Source organism: Phalacrocorax aristotelis, chromosome 21, assembly GCF_949628215.1.
Source record: "Phalacrocorax aristotelis chromosome 21, bGulAri2.1, whole genome shotgun sequence".
In the NCBI taxonomy this organism is placed as follows: Eukaryota; Metazoa; Chordata; class Aves; order Suliformes; family Phalacrocoracidae; genus Phalacrocorax; species Phalacrocorax aristotelis.
In genome coordinates, this window is record NC_134296.1 from 5,007,961 (window position 1) to 5,028,652 (window position 20,692).

The 20,692-nt window shown below is 44.7% G+C and overlaps 1 protein-coding gene across 5 annotated transcripts; it reads left to right on the forward strand.

Moving 5' to 3' along the window:
* Positions 1–1,235: 1,235 nt before the first annotated feature.
* Positions 1,236–20,556, forward strand: ZC3H11A (zinc finger CCCH-type containing 11A). 5 transcript variants are annotated; one of them, XM_075115862.1, is made up of 19 exons: positions 1,236–1,381; positions 7,105–7,160; positions 8,525–8,577; positions 8,961–9,162; positions 9,352–9,471; positions 10,239–10,362; positions 10,782–10,985; positions 11,312–11,428; positions 11,965–12,042; positions 12,497–12,607; positions 13,362–13,424; positions 13,692–13,787; positions 14,002–14,067; positions 14,622–15,122; positions 15,797–15,870; positions 16,561–16,882; positions 17,201–17,370; positions 17,793–17,860; positions 18,426–20,556. In XM_075115862.1, exons 4-19 carry the CDS (start codon positions 9,109–9,111, stop codon positions 18,682–18,684), a joined length of 2,427 nt encoding a protein of 808 aa, XP_074971963.1. In that variant the 5' UTR covers positions 1,236–1,381; positions 7,105–7,160; positions 8,525–8,577; positions 8,961–9,108; the 3' UTR covers positions 18,685–20,556. The 5 variants fall into 5 exon arrangements, with proteins under 5 accessions (XP_074971963.1, XP_074971964.1, XP_074971965.1 ...); XM_075115863.1 differs by lacking the exon at positions 7,105–7,160; XM_075115864.1 differs by lacking the exon at positions 7,105–7,160 and having other exon boundaries at positions 1,251–1,362.
* The last annotated feature ends 136 nt before the right edge of the window (positions 20,557–20,692 follow it).

Genomic DNA, 20,692 nt, shown 5'->3' on the forward strand with positions numbered 1-20,692 from the left:
TCCCGCGGACTGGCTTTGAGCTGTGTCCTGCCTCTGTACTGAGACTATTTTGCCTCCATAAAGGCGCTTTGCTCAGACAAGAAGGACAACAGGAAATAAAAGCAACTGGCCTCTGAAATACTCTCATTCCCAAGCACGTTGATTGCACTGGAGCTGTTTAACTCCCTGGATTTGCTGGAGGGGCTGTTGTTGTTTCTCTGTGTCTTTAATAACTCCAGGGCAAAGCCACAATGAGAAGATCAAGCTGGGCGAGGCTGTCAGTGAGAAAGTTGTCTAAAACTTCTCAGCTGAGTGACCCTTGGAGCTGATGCCAAGTGATATGAACAGGGTGTAAAAGGTTTATTGTGCAACGTCACCTTCTTTCCTGCTTTCATGGGAGGTGTCTCTACTGACAGCATCCTCCAGCTCTTTATTAAACAGATCAGCCACAATTGCATGTATTTTTTAAAACCTAGTCCAGGCTGGATGCAAAGAAAGGAACAAATCACAGGACTTTTAGTCATTTAGTGTGGAAAATGGCTGTGCCTGGCCATAGGCACCCTCTCCCCGAGGATGGGCACTGCTCTATCTGCTGAGGTGGCTGTTTACCGCTGCCACAGGGCCAAACTGGGGAAAGCAGGACACTGGCACACTGGGATGGAGAGGGGAAAAGCAGAGGGAGGCAGGTTTAGCTCTATGATCTGCCATGAAGGCTTAGCAGGCCTGTGCTGCCCTGACAGGGAAATGGCTGCTACCCAAAACCCCCCAGCCAACACCAGGCCTCCCTCCCTGGGGCTCAGCACCGCCCCAGGTCCCACAGCAAGTGCCTGCGGGCCCGGGAAACCAGGCTGAAAACGTAAAATAGCTTCTAGTTTGGAAAGCGTAACCCTGAGGAAGCACTTGGCAACGTGAGGGAGGGGACAGTCACCTCCCAGGCCACAGCCTGGCACCATGGCAGGCAGGGGCACACACCCTGACAGGGAGGCAGGCGCGGGGCACCGCAGCCGGGGCACAAGTGGACGGGAAGGGGGACGCTCTCCTGCTCGTCCTACAGCGAAGGGTTTTGTCTGGGGTTGGAGGCGCTGGCGGGACCCCTCTGAGGAGGAAAGGGCAGAAAACCCGCCCGCCCGGCTTTGTTTACGGGCGCCGCCCGCCCCGCTTTTGTCACTCCGGTGGGCGGTGCCGCCCGCCCGCTGCGCCCGTCAGTTTCAACGGGCGGAAGTAGGCCCTGGTGAAGCCCTTCCGCCCGCTGTCCTAGCAACGGGCGAGCTGAGGTTGCTCGTATGTTGCCGGCGCCATCTTTGAGGCTGGTAGCGGGGAAAGCGGCGGCCCCAGCGGATCGAGGCGACGCGGCAGCGGTCAGCGGCGGCCCCCGGGGGTTCGGTAAAGTCCCCGCTCGCCGGTAACTAGAGCCGTTCGTAAGACCGCAGGGGCGGGGGAGTATGGCCTTTCGCCAAGCCCGGGTCCCCTCCGCTTCCCTCAGGGGAAGCAGGCCGCGTCCCCGGCGCCCGGCGGGGCGGGCTGGCCCAGGCCGCGTCCCCGAGCCCTCCCCGCCGGGCTGTCTGTGGGCACCGGGGCGGGAGGCGGGGTGTGTTCGGGGGACCCCTGGGGCGGCGCGGGCCCTCCGGGGACGTCGGTGGGGCTGAGGTGTTCTTCCCGGGACTTTAGCGAGGGGGAGCTGCTTCCCCGCTGCCCCAGGTAGGCCCAGGGTCCCCTCTCCCCCCGTTGCAGGGCCGCAGCTCCCCCGGTCCCCACCCCCAGGCCCTTCCCTCCGCCTTTAGCCCTTCTGTAGGGCTCGGCTGCGGCTTCTTCCTCCCCCAGCCCCCATCCCGGTGGTCTCCCGGGCAAACAGAGTCCTTGGCCAGGCTCTGGAGAGGTTCAGTTGGGCAAATTGAAGATCCCAGTGCTGGTGCCTTAAAAGTATACATTATTTTCAGTTAAACCCTTGTGCCTTCCTTTTGTAGCAATGCGTATAAGGGGCGTGCTGTAATGTAGTCACCTGACAAACTGCTCCTTGGTTCCCCAAAGGAATTGCCTTCAGGATCTGACTAACTCTGGGTGCACCCGGTTGTCACCTTAATTTCTCCTTTAGGTTGTTTAAAACAACCCACTTGGGTGACATTTTGTTTTTAAGAATTGGGTCTAAGAGGTTTCTGTTTTCTTACACTGATGTTTATAATGAAAGTGCAAAAGTGATTTTTGCTGTTGCAGGGATCAGTATGTGGAGCCTACAGACTGTTCCCAGGACGGGTGCTCTGGGGTGCGTGCTGCACTCCGAGATTGAGCTCTGGGCCATACTTTCAAAATATAACACTGCCTTATTTGATTGTAAAAAAGGAGCTCTCCTGGGGGTAGGGGATTTTGAAAGGATATCAGAACCACCACTGTGGCATGTGGCTGAATTGGACACACATTAAGCTGATCAGGCTGAACAGATAGGCTGAATTTGTTGCTGGATGGCCAGGTGTTGCAGGAGGAAAGCTAGTCTAGAGAAAACTTACTCTTGCTGTTGCTTCTCATCTAAAATGGCACCCTTCCAAATGGCTGCTTCCAGGGGAAATTGACTCTTTTTGAGATTTAATTAAACGTTTCAGTGAGGAAGTTGAACCGTCACAGTAAATTGTTGCCAGTCCTGGTGCTGATTTCAGAAAAAGAATGAGCGTCTTTTCTTTAAGTATGCCTGTCTCACCCAAGAGTAGATGTAGCAGCTTTAGCAGACTCTGATATACCACAGAAAATGGAATTTTCCACTAAGTAAGAACGATAAACCATGTGAGCTTTGCAAAACTGAATGTGGCGGTTGGAGGAGGGAGCTGAGAGATAGGAAGCATTCGTTTTACGACTGTATCCTTGAAGAAGAACTGAAAGACTGATAAAAGGGAACATCCTGTCCCAGAAGACTCGGAAAAGTGGGGTGACACAATGTGAAGTCAGTCAAATCTTCAGGAACTGGGGGAAAGGTAAAGACGGCAGGGGGAGATCATGACCACCAACTCTATTCAGGACTGAAAAGACTTGCTCCCTCCCTCCTCCTGTAAGGAGCATGCATGCTAATTTACATAGTTAGTAAGGCTAATTAAAGTGTAGCTAACCAATAGAAGATGATTACCAACCAATGAATATGAATTTAGGTGGGTTTTTACTAACATGTAACAAGATAAATACCTTGTAGTTTTCTTGTGCTGTGCGCTAGCTTTGTGGACTTACCACCTAGCACCCGTCTTCTCACAAATATGAATAAAACACCTCCGGCTCTGTGTGTATCTTGGCATGTTGCACACCAGGTAAATGATCCCACTTTTGGGAAAACACCTTCAGTTTGGAATTGGTTCCTTATGCCCATTGAGACATTAAGGAGGAAAAGCTGGTGGACAGAGAAAGCGATAGAGGAGAGCCACCCACTGAAAATACGGGAGAGAAGGGGTTATGCATTAAGGGAAAGCCACTACATAAAAAATTGGTGCTATCCAAAAATTTATTAAGAATTTGGGACCTGCAGATACAGCTGCACCTGTGTGTGCTGCAGTCACGCCTGTTGCCACTGAGCATGATGGAGAGAGCTTCTTTATTGAACGCAGTATGTTCAAGCATGCACTGTTGCCTGGAGGAAGAGCAAAGACTTCCATTGCGTGGAACTTCAGATCTGTGGCTCATGTGACGTGCCAGATCCAGCGTAAGGTTAAAAAAAAAAAAAATCAACTGTGGCAAGCCAGGTACTCATCTGGAGACATTGGCTCTTCAGGGACATCTCCGAGCAGAGCATTGTGTGCATCGGGCTGGGGCTAACAGCCAGGTGTCTTAGCTGAGAGTGCTGCAGGGAGGGAGAATATGCCTGTAATGTGTCTGTGTCAGCTGCCTCCCCAGACAGCAGTTTTAGTAGTGGGAGTTTGACGTATGTTCTCAGCTCTTACGTCAGCAGTGACAGCGTGGCAGAGCCAGTGGGCTGGTTTTTCAGCTGGAAGAGGAGGAGTGGACTGCAAATGTGCCCAGGTAAATAAGAGCTGATCTGCTGTAGATGTGGATCATACCAGCATAGGTGTTGCAGCTGCAGCAATAGTGGATCCTGGAGCATCTGGAGAAGATAGAATTTTTCTTCACGGAAGCAATACTGTCAAAAGCCGTTTGATGCCAGAAGTTAGGACAAACTGATTGGAACTTCTCAGTTGGCCCTCAGAATACCTGGCACGCTAATTGTGATAAATGTTGAGCAGGGCCGGGACTCACCTTGGCACTTGCAACACTTGCAGACCAGACATCCTGCACGCTGAGCCAGGACCTGAATCTGATGGGGCTGTTGGTAACCTGAAGCTTGGGAAGACTTCTGGATTTTTCTGCTGTTCCACATGAATTTTTACCTTATGAAGTGTGTCTTTTCAACGGGTAGGCTTAGAGCGAGTCGTGGTTTAACATCTCCAGGCTTGGGTGTTCCTGTTCCATCTTTGCCAACCGAGCAGGTGCTCTGTAGGAGAAAGGACATAAATCTTAACCATGGGACTCAGACTCTCAACTGCATACTGCTGTGAAGAAACTCAGATAAGAGAATGAACTTAAGTAACAGATAAACAAAGCTATTACAAAATTGATTACCGAAGGCACTTTTTGTCAGTGCCAACTCATTAGAAGTTCATACAGATTGTGGCACTAGACAGTTCCCATCTATAATGTGACTATACAGCATTGTAAAAGAAAAAAGTTTCATAGCTTTGGAGAAAGCACAACGCAAAAATATGCGGTTAACTGTTGGTACGTGGACCCTGAACGAACCACGGACTACTTGACAGTGAGGGCCCAAGGTTATCTCGTGATGCGCTGCACCAGCAGAAGTTCCCTTTTAGAAGACAGGCGGCTCCCTCCCACCGGCTTTGCTAAAACCTCTGCAGCAGGCAGTGTCCTACAAGAACCAAGTTACCAAATTGATGTGTGGCTTTCCCTTAAGCCCCACACCCCTGGCTTTCCAGCTTCCGACCACACTGCCAACGCTGTGTGTGCAGTGCTAGGTGCCAGCTGCCATGTTCTACCTATATTTTAAAATCAGTGATTCAGGACTTTGGGCGCAGAAGCACTGAGAATGGGTTAGCAGGTGCTTAAAAGATTTGCTTGCTCATTCTGTTGAGCCCCATCAAATTCTTCAGGAACTCCAGAATTCAAACTATTTTCCACAGGATCACTTAAAGCAGGAAATACCTGCTCAGGGAACTTCTCTCTACCTTTTATATGTTAAAGTGACTTTAAAACAGCAGAAGGTGGAGCAGCATCCTGCTGGGAGGGAGAATGGGACTTATCTCAGCTATTTCCAGTGGTCCCAGATGACTGATGGGTGTGGGATTCTTGGCCTGCAGGTGGAGGCCAGTGGGGAACTGCAGTTCTTAGTCACTCACTGCCATCAGTCAGGCCGTCCTGGCTTTGCAGACCATGTGGAAAGACTTTCAAATCGGAGGTGTGGCTGTGGCTCTGGAACTGCGAGATGGGTGAAATATCTTAGGCTTGAAACTGTGTTTCTACAGAGCGGTGCGCTCAGATCTGAACGCTTTGTCTTGGCCACTTTAGATCCCTGCTTTAAAGGTCATTTTGGAGAATTCCTTCTCCTGCATCTTGATGTGTCAAGCTAAAGACAAACCTCTACTGAAGCAGTGTCTGATCTGATGTGTGCTTCAGTACAGGGTTATTCTTTGACAATTACAGAAACACCAGGCCAATCAGCCCTTTCAGCAACAGTTGATTTGCCTCTCATCTTAAGGAAGACTCCTAATTCAGGTCCCTGAAGTGGCACATCCTAAAAGAGAGTTACTTCAGCCAGCAAGGGGCAGCTGTGCCTCATGGCTGGGGTAACTCACGGCTCTGACTCTCAGATCACGATGAAAGGTGACCCCAACTCGCTGGTGGAGGAAGCTGAGGCGATCGTCTACTTTAACCTTTGCCTTCATGGCTGGCAACCTCGTAGCCTTTGCTCTGAGAAGGTCTTGAGTGCTGTAACCCCCAGTCCCAGAACATGTCCCCAGACCAGGTTTAGACAGTATTGATGCCGTGAAAACAGCTAGAATTGACTAAAACAAATTTAAAGACTAGAAATTATGACTATTCTGCTTCAGCTTTGGACAACTTAGCTTTAGATTTTCGTACAGAGAATGAGATGCATTAGCAAGAGATTCTTCTGTGCTTTGGACAACATGAAGATGTGTGGTTTATGTATGCATCATAATGGACTGTAAATTATTTAATTATGTTACAAAATTATTTCAAAATGTCTTAAAAATTTTACTTGGGTTCTGGACAAAAAAAAGTGTTTAAAATTCTTATCAACTTCCATCAGAGACCTGCTGAGTGCACCAGAGTTACTCATTTTTATTCAGACTTTCAGGGTTTAGTTCAGTTCATTTCTGTTCAGCGCTCAGATTGCCATGTTAACTGATACCAGTTTTTTTTAAAAATGTTTCTGAGTTAACCTTTTTTGAAATGAAAGGACTTTAATGGAGTTTAGAACTATGAGGGTTTTTTCCAGGGATTGTTTTGTTTTAAAGTTTTGCTTTTTTTTCCCCCATTCCTTAAACAAGAGCCATTCAAATTCTGACCAGCTCTTGAAGTCTGCTCAGGGATATGGAAGGCAACGAGCAAAATGTTGAGCTGCTTGGGCGCTCGAAAGAGCTAATCTGAGGGGGTTTCTTTTTTTCCCCTACGGTGGTGGATGTAGCAATGTTGCATTATACAGATGTCTCTCACTTCCTAGGGAAAAGAAGTGCCATGAATTCTTTCTGATTTGTATTTGAATGCCTCTGCTCAGCAAAGCAGTGGTCCTTAATTGCCATCTATTTGAGCTCATGCAAACTGAAGAAACCATGCTTGAAATTGAATTTAACTATCAATGATATTGGTGACGCCTTTGGGAAAATGTTTCTAGTCAAACTTCTACGTGAAGGAGCACCGGTAATTTTTAGAAGTAGGTGCAGGGGAATCTGTATGACACAAAGTCTGTTTTTGAAGGTGCTAAAGGTCAAAAGTGAATAGTCACATGGATACTGAAGAAGGGAAGAAAACCTTGCACTTAACCACTGTTTTTATTCCCTTTGTCAAGCAGTCAAAAAACCAATAACTAATATGAGAACCCAACTTCTCCTCTCTTTATTTTAGATTTGGGAAAATTCCCTGCCAAAAAAAAATATCCTGGAAAAATCACTAGTGTTTGTGTGAGTAAAAGGTTCCAACCTTTTATTATTAATTTGTAAGAACTATTTCATTCAGTTTTGTCCAAAAGACTCAGAAATACTTTGCACAGAAATGTGCAGCATTTTAATGAAAGGGGTCAGAATCACTTTAATTTGTACTTTATCTGGTCTGGTTGCAGGTTTTATGGCTTTTAGTGTCTTTCAAAAATTAAGAATGAAAATATCTGACTTCACATTAAAAAACAAAAACTGCTTGTGGCTAACTAAGATCAGTTTCAGCTCTGGTGGCACCAAAATATCATCAGCTGTTGAATTGGACCTAAGCCATCTTTTCAAACCTTCCATGATCTTGCAGCAATGGATAATGATGGATATATGGATTAGGGAACAGCACGTGATGGCAAATTTGTAGTATTTGCTCTGATGTAAAAAAAAACAAATTAGTTCCCAAATTCAAAATAGTTCAAAATTGTTGGTATCATGCAGCCATGCCACTTGCCAAGTGAGCATTTCCCTGCCTCTCACAGCTTGCTGTATCCTCGATCCACTGTCTTCCTGCTGTTAATTGATTGCAACTCTACGTGTCTGATCAGGGCTAAAAGTTGTTCTCGATATGGATATCACACAACATATACTGTGCACGCCTGTGTGTATAGATATGTTTGTACTGTATGCATGTACATACGTATGCATATCTGTGTGCTGGCCCCAAAATCACTCGTGTTATAAAGCATCAGCCTTGAAGGCATCTTCATCAAAATATTGTGTAGATCTTTCATTTTTGCCAGTTCCCTCCAAATGAGACACTTTTTATGCAGTCTTTTGTGGCAACTAGCCAAAATTTCTGATTTTTACTATCACTCTCGCTGACTTTATTATCACTCACTCTTGGTGTGTGTATAAACACATATGTGTATGTATATACATATTTGTGTATTTATACGCACAAGTATGTTTTTGCTGTACAGGTAATAAAGACGGGGGAAGGTTTTTGTGTTTTCTTAATAGGTGAAGAAATCTTGAAGACCAGAAATTGCAAGTTACTGAATTTTAAATTAAAAAAAAAAAAAAAAAAATTGTCCGGCTGTGGAAGATGGATCCTCATTTTTGCAGCCACTTTGAATCACAAGTTCATCTTTAAATGCCCTGGGTTTTTTTGTTGGTGTTTTTTTTTGGTTTTTTTTTTTTGAAGAGCTAACTAACCCTGGCTGTCTCCAGTCTGACAGTATTCAAATGGACTTGCTTCCTCCATTAGTTGTAAGATGTTTAAAAGCACATCCTATGGTTGAATTGTGGATGAGAGGTTCCCTTGGCAATGTGAGGAGGAAAATTCTTTCTACCCCTTTATTATTAATTCACGGATTCAGTGTTGGTTCGGCCTACAGGAGAAGTTAACTGGAAGTCTTTGAAGATCAGTATCTTTGCTGAAGTTGTCCAGGTATGTGATCCATGGTGATAGGAAAATGATGTTTAATATGACAATGTATTTTATAGAAATTATTAGTACCCACAGTTAATCATTGACTGATAACTCAAATGCGTGGCTAATTTTTTAGGAAGTGACTCTCTTGTGGCTCTTGCAGCCACACGCTGTAGTTTTTTGTCTGCTCCAAGGCGTGTAACTATTACTAAGGAGACAGAAGAGAACGCTTGCTGACAAAACCCATGTGGTTTTACAGAAGTTTGACTTAGTATTGGGATGGTTTTTTGTGACGAGCTGATTTCAAGACATTGCCCCCCTCAGGAGACTAATTTGATTAACAGGAAGCGGCTGTACAAATAATTATTACTTAATTATTTTTCATTTACACCTTTCTTTAGGGTTACTTTTAAAAAGAAGATTTCACTGATCAAGCCAGTAGAAGACTTTCAGTCCAAGAAAGAGTGAAGCAAGCTCTTGCCAAGAGTTGAGGAAGACCCCGTTGAGTGAACCCTTTGAACCTGAGCTTGTTCTAAGAATTTGTCTGCTATGTCTAACCAAGGAGATGACTGCTACTTCTACTTCTATTCCACATGTAACAAGGTTTGTTTGGGTTTCTTTTGCTGTGGTGTTTTTTTTAACCCCTTTTTAGTTTTTAAGAGAGGAGGGGCAAGAGTGGGAGGAGACATACAGATTCCTGGTAACTTAATAAGCAGTTAGGTTCTCCTTCCAGTCCTGATATTATGGACATTTTTTCTAGGCTGCACTATTTTGTTTTCCTTTTAATTACAGGGAGACAGCTGTTCCTTCCGCCACTGTGAAGCTGCTCTGGGGAATGAAACAGTCTGCACGCTCTGGCAGGAGGGCCGCTGTTTCAGGAATATCTGCAGATTCAGACACATGGAAATCAATGTGAGTGTTTGCCTCAAGATGTGTTCTCAAACTAAATCACTGAAGGCATTTTTCATTGCTGTAGGCGGACTGAATGTGCTTTTACTTATAGATTTACTTGCTATAAAACAATACTGGTTTCTGTTACTGGGAGGAGGATGGGAGGAAGTTGGGGAAGAAAAATCAATGTCTTGGGTATATCTCAGCAAGAAATTTTTGTGCTAGGGGCTGACATTATTTTCTTAACAGAGGCAAAAGCAACTACATTGATCAGACTGCTTAAATGTGCTGGAGCAGGGCGGTAGTAAACAGCCTGCACCAGCCTTCTGCAGGCAAGGCCTGATAATGGTGTATCGGGTCTCTTCTGTCCTGTGTTCCCTTAGGTACTGCTGTTCTAACCTCTTGGGGTAGTACAGGGTGGGGAGAGAAAAGATGGGAAAGAACTAAGGCTCTGAAAGCTAAGTTCAGATAAATTTAACCTAGGCAATATGAAACATTTTTCCCTCTGAATAATCCCAAGTTCTATTAGTTTAACCCACCCTGGACTGACATGTGAGAGTGCCCGTCTTCTCAAAGTGAATGGTAGGAAAGCTAGATGATACGTGGTTGTTACAGCTTATGCAAACTTTGTGTATATGGCCTGAAATACTTCAGTGATAAATTGTCCTTAGGAATGACGTTTTAGCACTGCACTGCGATAGTCCTGTCTCTGGCATGATGTGGAACTATGTCCCTTTGCAAATCTAAAGTGAGTGTTGCCATGAGCTTTTCTTTCTTTTTGTCTTCAGAAAAAACGCAGCGAGATTCCTTGCTACTGGGAGAATCAGCCAGGAGGCTGTCAAAAATCCAACTGTGCTTTTCATCACACAAAAGGACGTTATGTTGATGGACTCTTCTTACCACCAAGCAAAAGTGAGTTTCTCTAATTATTAAAAGATAATTTTTGAGTATTATTTATGAGCAGGTACAATACCATAGAAGACGTCACGTAACTGTTCATTTGAGTGCAGGGAGAAGCCTGCAGTCATAGGCTCTCAGCTAAATGGAATGTAACTCTGGTATTTAATTTTTTCTTTCATGCTCAGTTTCTCTGTGCTTTGCGGTTGTTACCTTTCAGGTTGCTTTCCCTTCATTTAATCCTTTCTGGATGGTAGGGCGGTGAGATTTGTGTGTGAAGGGAAGCTGTTGTTCATAGTGTAGCCAGGGGTGGGGAATGGGAGACTCTACATTCAGAAGCCAGGTGGGATATCTACCGTATCTGTGCAGTGAGTGCAACGTTGGGGTCGAAGTTCTAGGCGGCCAAATTACAGATGGTCCTCCTCTTCCTCTAGCTACGCTTCCAAGTCCACCTGAGTCTGCAGAAGAGGATGTGAAAATGGCTCAATTGTCACTGCAGCAAAACAAGCTTTCTGTCCAGTCGAATCCCTCTCCTCAGATGAGGGGGGTGATGAAAGTGGAAAACTCTGAAAATGTCCCAAGTCCTACACATCCTCCAGTTGTAATCAATGCTGCAGATGACGATGAAGACGACGATGGTGAGCATTTTTTACTTCTTGAAGGCATTTCTGCTGTAACTGACTGTATAAATCGCAGCACACCTGAATCGTGTAGTGGTTAAAGCTACAGACGAGAGGTCCGGAGTCCTAAATATTTTTTCCCAGTATAGGTCTTCAACTTATGAGTTCATCAAGACAATAAAGCTGTTTTAAAAAAATCCTTCTATAAACATTTATGTCTGTAGTTGAGAATACAAACAAAAGATGAAACGTGGACTGAAATGCCACTGTATGAGCTACATAAACGTAAAAAATCTTGTCTAATCCCTACTGTGTAACTGAATAGGTTTATTTTTGCCTTTCAGACCAGCTTTCTGAAGAAGGAGATGAAACTAAAACACCTGTCCAACAACCAGCTACAGAAGCCCATAATGGATTGCGGCTAATTTCCACTAGGAAATCCAATGCTACTACAAAACAAGGTATTCTAACAGCTGCAGTAGGATGGATTGGAAGGAGAATTTGATAATTAACTCAAAAGCAGTATGTTCTAAAAATATGGTAGAACGTAGGGTAGCTGGATGGAGTCAGTTATTTCCATGAGGTCATTCTTATCTAACACTGTCGTATGTCCCCTGGGTCAGGCAGGTTAACAGCTCCTCGTTTACTTTTGTAGAACAAAGTAGAGCCACAGAATGGAGGTTAAATGCCTGCAAATGCGTCCATCCGAAGATTGCGGAAAGCCATGTCTAATGATAGAGGAATCTAATATCATGTAGATGGATTAACATGCTTAAAACTACAGGTTTTACCCTGAAGGGTGAGAGGAGGGGTGAAGAAAGGTGCCAACTGTTTACCAACTTTCCATCCGTTCTATGGCTTTTTTTGCTGTGGGGAGTGTTGCCAGGGTTTGTTTGAAATACTTTGGAAAGGTTCTGAGCTGTAAGAAGCTTGAGGGTCTGTGCTCTTCAACATGTGCCTTTAAGTCATAGTTTCATTAACCATTTTGTGTTTTCAGATGACAGTTTAAATTTTGGAATAAAAACACTTGAAGAAATCAAATTGAAGAAACTAAAGGAAAAAGCAAAAAAACAAGGTGATGGGTTAATATCCCCTACTTTCCTATCCTTCTGCCTTCTGTTCACCTTCATCTTTTCTTTTTGTTATTTTTTAACTTCTGATAATACCTGGATAGCCGGTATTGTTGTAGTCGGTGAATACAATTATTTGCAAAACAAAAGAAATTTTTTTGCACCATTGGGTGCAAACTGGGGGATGGTTGCAGCTGAGAGCTGCTTGAGGGACAGACTTCCATGTTCAGCTGGGGGCCTTGAGCTACTTTGGCATGCAGCCAGTTTTCTTAAACTCAAACAGCTGCTATTCTACATTGAAATTCCAAGGGCAAATCAGGGAAACTGCTTATCTCTCTTATTCATATGCACTGGTCACTGTATGTTTGACAGTAATGAATAACTGATGTTTTTGGACTTCGTGGTTGGTTTGTTTGTTTGTTTTCCTAAACATCCTAATGTTTTGCTTGCTCTGATCAGAAGGTCCTTCAGGAGATCCCGTTCATCCGCCCCAATCTCGGACTATTCCTGTGCCAGAAAAGGAAAACGTACGGACAGTAGTGAGGACTGTGACTCTGTCGACAAAGCAAGGTGATAGTGAATACTCTTGTTTCCATCTCCTGGCTCCTAAACCGAAAGCTTAAGTAATAATTAAGATAATTCAGACGTGTTAGTCTGCTGGTGCTGATTTTTCTAATTAAATCCATGCTTTTATGCTTAAAGTCCCTGGTTGTATTGGAAAGATATGGCGTTTGTAGGTGCTCCATTGTATTGCAGTGTTGTTGTATTGCAATAAAAGATCAAGAAATGTTTTTATCAGCCTGACATTAAGCCGTAGCTAATTATATATTACCACCATCCTACAGACTCTCAAGTGTGTTTAATTTGACTTTCATGTTCCTGAATTTGAGTGAGATTTGTGAATGAGCCCATGTGTTGACAGCATGTGACAGAATGAGTGTTTGGGTTAAGTGCAGTAGCAGCAGGGAGAGAGGCTAATGTCAAAACAAATGTCAGGATGCAAATAAGGGGATAACTGAAAAACAGGGCATAATGAAAGGGAAGACCTATAGAAGAAGTTATTATACAAGTAGCCAGTTTCTGAAGCATTGAAGAGGCTGGCAGTGGCAATTGCAGACGACAGTGGTGTGATACGAGTTTGCGTATAAATGGTGGTGTTTAGATCTGCACAAATTCTTTTTTAAAAGCAAAAAAGCTTGTAGAGCTACTTCTACTCGTAGCTGTTAGTTTATGTGGTTTGACTATGTGGGGACGTGGGCTACAAGGACAATGCTTTTACTGGCTACTGGTTTCTGTGCACTAAAGAGGTTACTCTGTATTTTAGGGGAGGAGCCTGTGGTTCAACTGAATCTTGCCGACAGACTGGGGAAACGGAAAACCTCCATAGGTAAATAGTTTTTAGCAAGCTGTTGTTTGGGTACCCTGGTCCTAACATGAGTAATACCTAAAAAGGGTATTTTTGCTGCATGCGGGAGGAAAAGTACATTTTGGTGGAGATCTGTGTTGACTGCAGAAATGGCAAATTTTGTTAGCAACTGAAAGGCAAATACAAGAAAATACACCTGGAAGAACTGAAGTTTGTGGCTGACTGTTCTAAAAATCCTCCTCCAGAGAAATGTTCTTAAAGTATTTCTTGTTTTCTCGTTTTCTGAAGCTGGTAAAAGCGTCCTTCCACTAAAGCGCAACCTTGCTGAAAGGCTGGGGAAGAAGATAGAGACTCTGGAGAATGCCGACAAAGCACCAAAGAGAGGTACAGCTACTAAGCAGGCATCTGGATTTGATGCACAGATTTTCTATTTAGGTTTTCTGTTTGTCCTTCCTTCTAATGATTCTTTTTGTGTTGTTGATTGAGGGCTCAAGGTAACTTTGAATGCTGGTGAAGTGACCTCCTGTCTCATTTCAGAGTGTGAACACAGAATGGAGATTGATGCAGTCTCCCTGACTTTTTCTGTTCTGTCTTGTAGTTCAAGTCCCCAAGTCTCTGAAGGAGAGGCTAGGATTGCCCTCTGAACAGACCAGTACAGAGACAGGTAATAACTGAATATTAAATATGCCTTCCTCTTTTTTTCTTTCTGTCAGCTTCCATACAGCCCTAAAAGTTAATTTAAAAAACCCTGCCTGATTCCTCTTGCTCGAGTGCTGAAGCTGTCCTGACAGCCACTGTCAGAAGTCTGGCTCTAGGTGTGGGTGTGGGTGTATTTTCCACTTGTGCCTCATCAAGGTTTCATGCTCCTGCTGTGAACTGTCAGAAGCTGCAGTACACTTACGCACAAGTAGAGCAGACCCACTGCCAGGAGCAGGAGTTTGAGATGTTAACAGAGAGACACAGACTGAGAAAGTAACAAAATAGAGAGCTGCAACACAAAAAACATTAGTCTCTGGATAGCGCTGGTTTTCAAAATACAAGTGGCTTAAAGGAGGAGGAGCATATTATGGAGAGTGATACTGTCCTAAGATGCATTCTTGGGAACACTCAGACCTAATTTTCCGTAGTACTGTGACAAATTTTGGGGACTTTAAATATTGTCGGACTCTCTTTAAATATTGGTGCTTCTCTCTTTTTTTTTTTTTTTGATGATGGCAGAGAAGGCTGCAAAGCCAACAGGAGAGATTCATGTGAAAACACTGGAGGAAATTCGTCTTGAGAGAGCTAATCAGAGACGAGGAGAACCTCAAGCAAAACCCCAGACTGAAGGACATTGCAAAACAGAAGATTCCAGCTCGGGGGCAAGGCCTTCCCCTGCAGTTCGCATCAAAACTTTCCCAGGAGCCCTGGCTGGAAAAAAACACAAGCGACTGGAAGAAGAGAAGCAAAAACCAGATGAGTTTCCTACCAAGACAAAAGTTGAGAGCGAGCCCAAGAAGCAGAGCATACTTGCTCCGTCTGTGCCCGGCAAAGTGCAGCTGGCAGAGCCAGCAGGTAAAGCCAAGCCAGCAGGAGAAGTGCGAATTAAAACCTTGGAAGAAATCAAGCAGGAGAAAGCTCTGCGGATGCAACAGAGCGGAGAAAATGTGCCGGCTCCACCGGCACAACCCGAACCTGCCCCGACAGGGAGGAGATTGTTACGGATCACAAAGCTAATAGGTAATAAGATGATTTGGGACCTGCCCCGGTGAAGCGCTTCCCCTATCAAGCAAATTCAGTTTGCTCAGGATTCGCTTTGCTTTTTCCTTCTGTGTATACTAGAGAATAGAAGAGTTTTAAGACTACAAAGTCAAAAGGCAAGAAAGTGCCAGAATATGCAACCATATTATTTTCCATTAATTTTCCAGTGGGAAATACAGAAAACTATCATGTAATTAATTCACTGAGGAACTTTGTAGTCAAATTTCTCTTGTCTGTTTTTTCTGCCATCTGTTTGTGGTACAGGATCTTCCCTGTGCAGAATCCAAGTTTACTTTCCTCTTTGACATAAGTGTTGTGTAACGTAGTTATTTATTGAGATAGATAGAGAGAGAGATATATACACACACTCTCTCTCGTGTTTGCAAAGCATGTATCAACTTCTTAATGCGAGATCCAGTTTTTGTCAGAAATGACAGAGCATTAAAGATCTCATCGTTAAGATTATATAAGTCACGTAAAAAGAGATAGTGTGACTGAGGGAAAGAGAGCTCGAATGCTGCACGGATTGCTTACTGTAGCCTTTCCCTCTGTCCCATTATTAGACACGAGGAAATAAACGCACCAAGGAAACAGGGGTAACCAGGTTTCTTTATTTCTGCTGTTGACAAAATGATTTTTTCTTTGTTTTAAAGCACCTGGAAGAGAAGAAAAGAAGATAGTGGAATTGAGCAAGCCTTCTCCCAAAGCTGTCTCTGCACCTGTAGAGGTGAGTCATTTTTGAAGACATATATATATTCATTCGATTTCTGATAAGTTTTGTTATGTTTTGTCTGTGACTCGCTGCATGCTCCCAGCTTGAGTGTGCTCCTACCTTCCTGCATTTGGTAAGTGCTGCAGGGAAGTTGTAAGTCCTGTCAGTTTTGATAGCATTTCCAGACAACATGGTAATCCTCAAGCTTTGAATTAATCTGATTATACCTGACAGTGAATAAGAAACCCTATTAGCACTGGATAAAATCTGCGAGGGTAATGTGGAGGGAATGTTTCTCTTCTCAGTGACTTTGTCTGTCAGGCTTGAAGGATATCTTAAAATCCTGAAGTCAGTATTTTAATAGAAAAGGCTAGAGCTTTGTATAGAGATCAGTCCGTCAGTGAATGCTGTATCGGGGAGCTTGCACGACTTTCTGTTGCTTAAAAAGAGTGTAATAGATTACAGCTAGTCTTCTGCTCTGCTGAAGGAGCTTGCTGTGTTGGGAATCGCAAGCTTTTGAAACAGTATTTCCGTAGCAAAGCATGGATCTTGTTACAGGCAACGTTTTATGGAAAAAACGTCAGATCTGAATGGCATTAACATGATATGTTCCACACGGAGCCATTTCAGAGCGCTTGCCGCTCAGATTTCCTTAATGAAATCTCCATAGATTTTTGTCCAACTAATCCTTTTGTTTCTTTCTAGCCTTCTGATCAGAGTGCAGCTAATTCTAAAGTTCAAGTGAAGAGCCTTGAAGAAATAATGAGGGAGAAGCGGCAACTGAAACACCAAGAAGAGAAGCTTCAGAAGGAAGCAGCTGCTGTGCCATCTCCTGTTGAAAACGCAATCAAGGATAAAACTCCAGCATCAGGGAGTCCTGAATCCACCGTGGTTTCAGGGTCAGCTTATCAACCTGCAAAGAGGTTATTGGTGAGATCTCCAGAAGATGGGGTTGAAGGCCCAGGAAAGGATGTTGCTGTCTCACCAGGGAAACAGGCAGCTCAGCTGCTGGAACGGAAAGCTAAAAGTAAGTGTTGACTGTATGTTAGAGTTACTTTAGGTCATGTTTGGAAAGAAAGGCAGAAGATGACAACTTTCACATTGTAAAATGTTCACATTCTAACTCCTTTTTGTAACTTCTTTGCTCCTTTTTATGGCTTGTTGGTAAAGAGTTTACTATATAGAAAATACTGCTGAGAATCTGGGAAACGGCAATGTAATTGTGCTGGACAAATCTATTTAACTAGAAAGATTATGGGACAGTTAAGAGAACCTGGTTTGGGTTGTTTTGTATTCTCCTGAGGCAGAGCAAGGCTGTATCAGTTCTCTCTTCTTTTTACTGTAGCCAAATCTAAAGTGTGCCTGAAGCCTTTGGATGGGAGAGCCACTTCCCCCACAAAGCAGACCCTGAAACGTAAGGCAGCTGAGAGTCATCCCTCTGCTGTGGCAGCTGTGAAACCATTGAGCAGCGCTGGTAGTGACATGAAGGAGCCTTCAGCTAAAAAAGCAGCTGTGGTAAGGACAGTGGCAGAGGCAGTAGTGGGTCCCTAGTAAAACTTATGCCCAAGTTTTACCCTGCTCTTGGAGGAAAGATGGAAAACTGAAATGTCCTATGGTCTCTGTTCCCTTTAAATCCCGAAGTGGTCTGCAGGATGGTTGTAGTACCTTTCTGCTTTTATTAGATGAATGGCAGCATTTACATAATACTTTGCTATGGTTTCTCTGTGGCATGAAGGATTTTATCCATTAATGCTGTGTTCTTAAAAAGGACACAAGGTCATTAGTAAACTTCAAGAGAATACTGACTCTTCTTCAGGAGTGCCCTGGTTCTGTATTTTGTTTAAGGCTCAGCGATGCTGGAGGAGAAGCAGGGGAGGAAGAATCTGCTAAGTAGTCTTTTACCTGTGTGTCATAAAAACTACCTTCCTTCTTCCTAGGCCCTTGTTCCTGCTTTGCCAGAGGACAGCCTGGTCTCCATACCTGGGAGCGAAAAACCCAAAACCAGGTAACAACCACAGCTTCTTCTTTTTCTTGAAAGACACACTGATCATGTGAAACCTAAGTTTCGTCACATGTTGAAAAGTTAAGAGTTTTGAGATAGTTAATGCCAAAATCCAACAAAGGAAGAAGTTATCTGAAATAATTTTTCTAGCAGCTAGCGGGAGTGCTTATTTAGATTCTTTTCTTAAAATGCTGCAAGTTGGTACAGCTTTTCAGTGACTTCTTGGGTTTTCTGAATGCTGGCAGAGGTTCACTTCATACAGTCTTACACTTCTTGACTTTCTACAGTCAAATTAATAAAGGCGACGAAGTGTGTCTGGCTACAAAAGTTGAACCTTCTTTGCCAGACCACAGATGCTCTGTCTTCACGGAGAAATCCCCTAACTGAAAAACATCCCTGCTAATACGTTGGGCTCTGAGAGTAGCCCCAGGTTAATTGAGTAACAGCCCCTGCGCAAGTTTGAGGTGTAGGAGGGATCAGCTACAGCTTTAAGAGCTGGTTTGCAGAAAACATCTCTCTGTTCAAGGAGTGTCATGCACTGATTTGCTCTCTTTCTTATTCTTCCAAGTCTGGAACTGCACATTGGAAGCCCTGCGGACTCTGTGGCACAGTCTGAGGTCTCAAGCTCAACTTCTTCACAAGTAGCAGTAAAGACGTGCCGGTTGAGCTCCACAGGGTCTGGAAAAACACCCTTATCTGTAGAAGATGACTTTGAGAAGCTTATTTGGGAAATCTCAGGAGGCAAACTGGAAGCAGAAATCGACCTGGACCCAGGGAAGGATGAGGATGACCTCCTCCTGGAACTTTCTGAAATGATTGACAGCTGAACTGCATAGTCTTAAGGTTTAAAAAAAAAAAAAATTTAAAACTTTATATTTTGTTGGATACCCGAGGTGATCATTTCCTAGCTGAGGTTTTGCAGTGACTCTTAAAGCACAGTTGAACTGGTAGAAATTGGCACTATCTGCACTCAGTTGTCCTAAATTTCCCTGCTGGTCAGAGTCAAGGTCCCGTGCATCCATTCTGTAACTATCGGTGGCTACCTTCGACATTCAGAGGACAAAGCACTTGTTTATGTTGGGACAGAGAGATGCCCGTCTACGATCCGTGGTGGTTGTGAACTGATCTACTGCTTCTGTGGTGCGCTAAAGGCTTAAACTAAAAGCTTCATCCTTCCTTCCCCCCCTTGGCAAAACTCAACATTCAGCGTGTTTCAAAGCTTTGGTATTCAGTTTTCTCGGACAGTTGATATCTAAAGCCTGGAGTTACTATGTCAACTCTTGAATTTTATTTATGTTTGCTATCATTTTGACTTTAATCTTTTAGGGTAACTTAATGAAGATGTTGGGGTGGGGGGGAGCAGAACAATTACTCCAGTATTTTGGACCAAACGTGCTGCCAAGGGTGGTGGTTGGGGTCAGTCCATCCAGCCTTACTTTGAATTATCAGGGATGATGTCAGCGTGAAAAGCAGCAGCTCTGGAGTACCCCCCTCCTGTTTTGGTGTACTGTACCAAAGCTTAGGGGGTGTTCGGTGCTTTCTGCTGATGTGAACAGGATTCTGGGGTGCGTAGTCAGGATTCCTCTCATAGGATGTGGTCAATTGGCAAACTAAGAATTGGTTTAAGTGCCTCTTGGTTCCAAGAATCCTTCCCCTGAGCTGCCGGCTCGTCTTCTGCCGGGAAGCGGCGGCTGCTCGGACTCGCGTTCAAACACTGTTGGCTTTGTCTGACCTCCCAGCAGCCGTGCGGCTCCCTCATGGGCACCGACCCAAGGCGGGGAGCGTGTGCCTAGGATCTTGGAACCTGGTACTGCTGCAGGACCAGCCGCGCTCTCCCTGGTGGCTGTGCCCCGGGGAGCCTCCCTTCGGCCTGCCCCGCGCCCCCGCCCCACCACCGAGGCTTGAGCTCCCTGTAGGTGTAGGCGCTGGAGGCAGGACTGGAGCTTACTGGTGTGTCTCAGGTGTCTACGTGCGGTCTGAATGTGTGACCCTGCAGAAAACAGCTGATGTTGGGGTGTATTACGTTGGGGTGTATTGCGTACCCTGCCACCAGTGATCATTTTCCCTAGCAGATATATTTTGAATTATTTTCTTAAATTTCTGAAGAGTGGCCGCTCCCTACCATGACTTGTGAAGCTGTAGGGGCCCTCAGGCGTTTGCTGCTGGCAGAGAAAAAAAAAAAAAAGCAGGTTTTTTTTGAGTTGATTGTAAATACTTTCTCTTTGGAAGAAAACACTTGTGTGCTTTGATAATCCACTGTGATGTCTTAGTTCCTAGAGGAAAGGTTTGAAACCAAAAGGTAGAAAACTGCCGTTCCGGCTCCAGAAGAGTCTGCTGAAGGACTTTCTCATGGTGAGACTTTGGCCGACGGCGGTCGCTCGCTCACGTGCGGGCGGGAGTGACTTTGGGAGGGAGGAAGAGTGTGAGGGAGCCTGGCAGTGAGGAAGGCTTCCCCTCGCTGCTTCCCTCCTCCTGCTCTGCCGTCAGCCTTCACCACCCCTGGACCAGGCTCTGCCCGTGGAGACGGGATTTGCTGTATGCCATGGTTTTTGTAAATATTTTATTCTCCCATTTTATATTTGTATTCTATTTAAGGTATTGTATTAAATGTAGTATGGCCTCCTCTGCCTTCACCGGTAGTTGAACTGTTCCACCTGACAGCAGTTAACAGTGTTTTTAAATAAACCTGGCATAGGAAAGGTGTCAGTCCATCATCTGTCTGTGGGGTGGGGGGGCCAGGTAGGGTCCGGGGGGGGTACATAGGGTTCAGGGGGTCATAGAGGGTCCCGGGGTCCGCCCTCTCCGCTCTCCACCCCTGCGCGGAGCAGTAGAGAC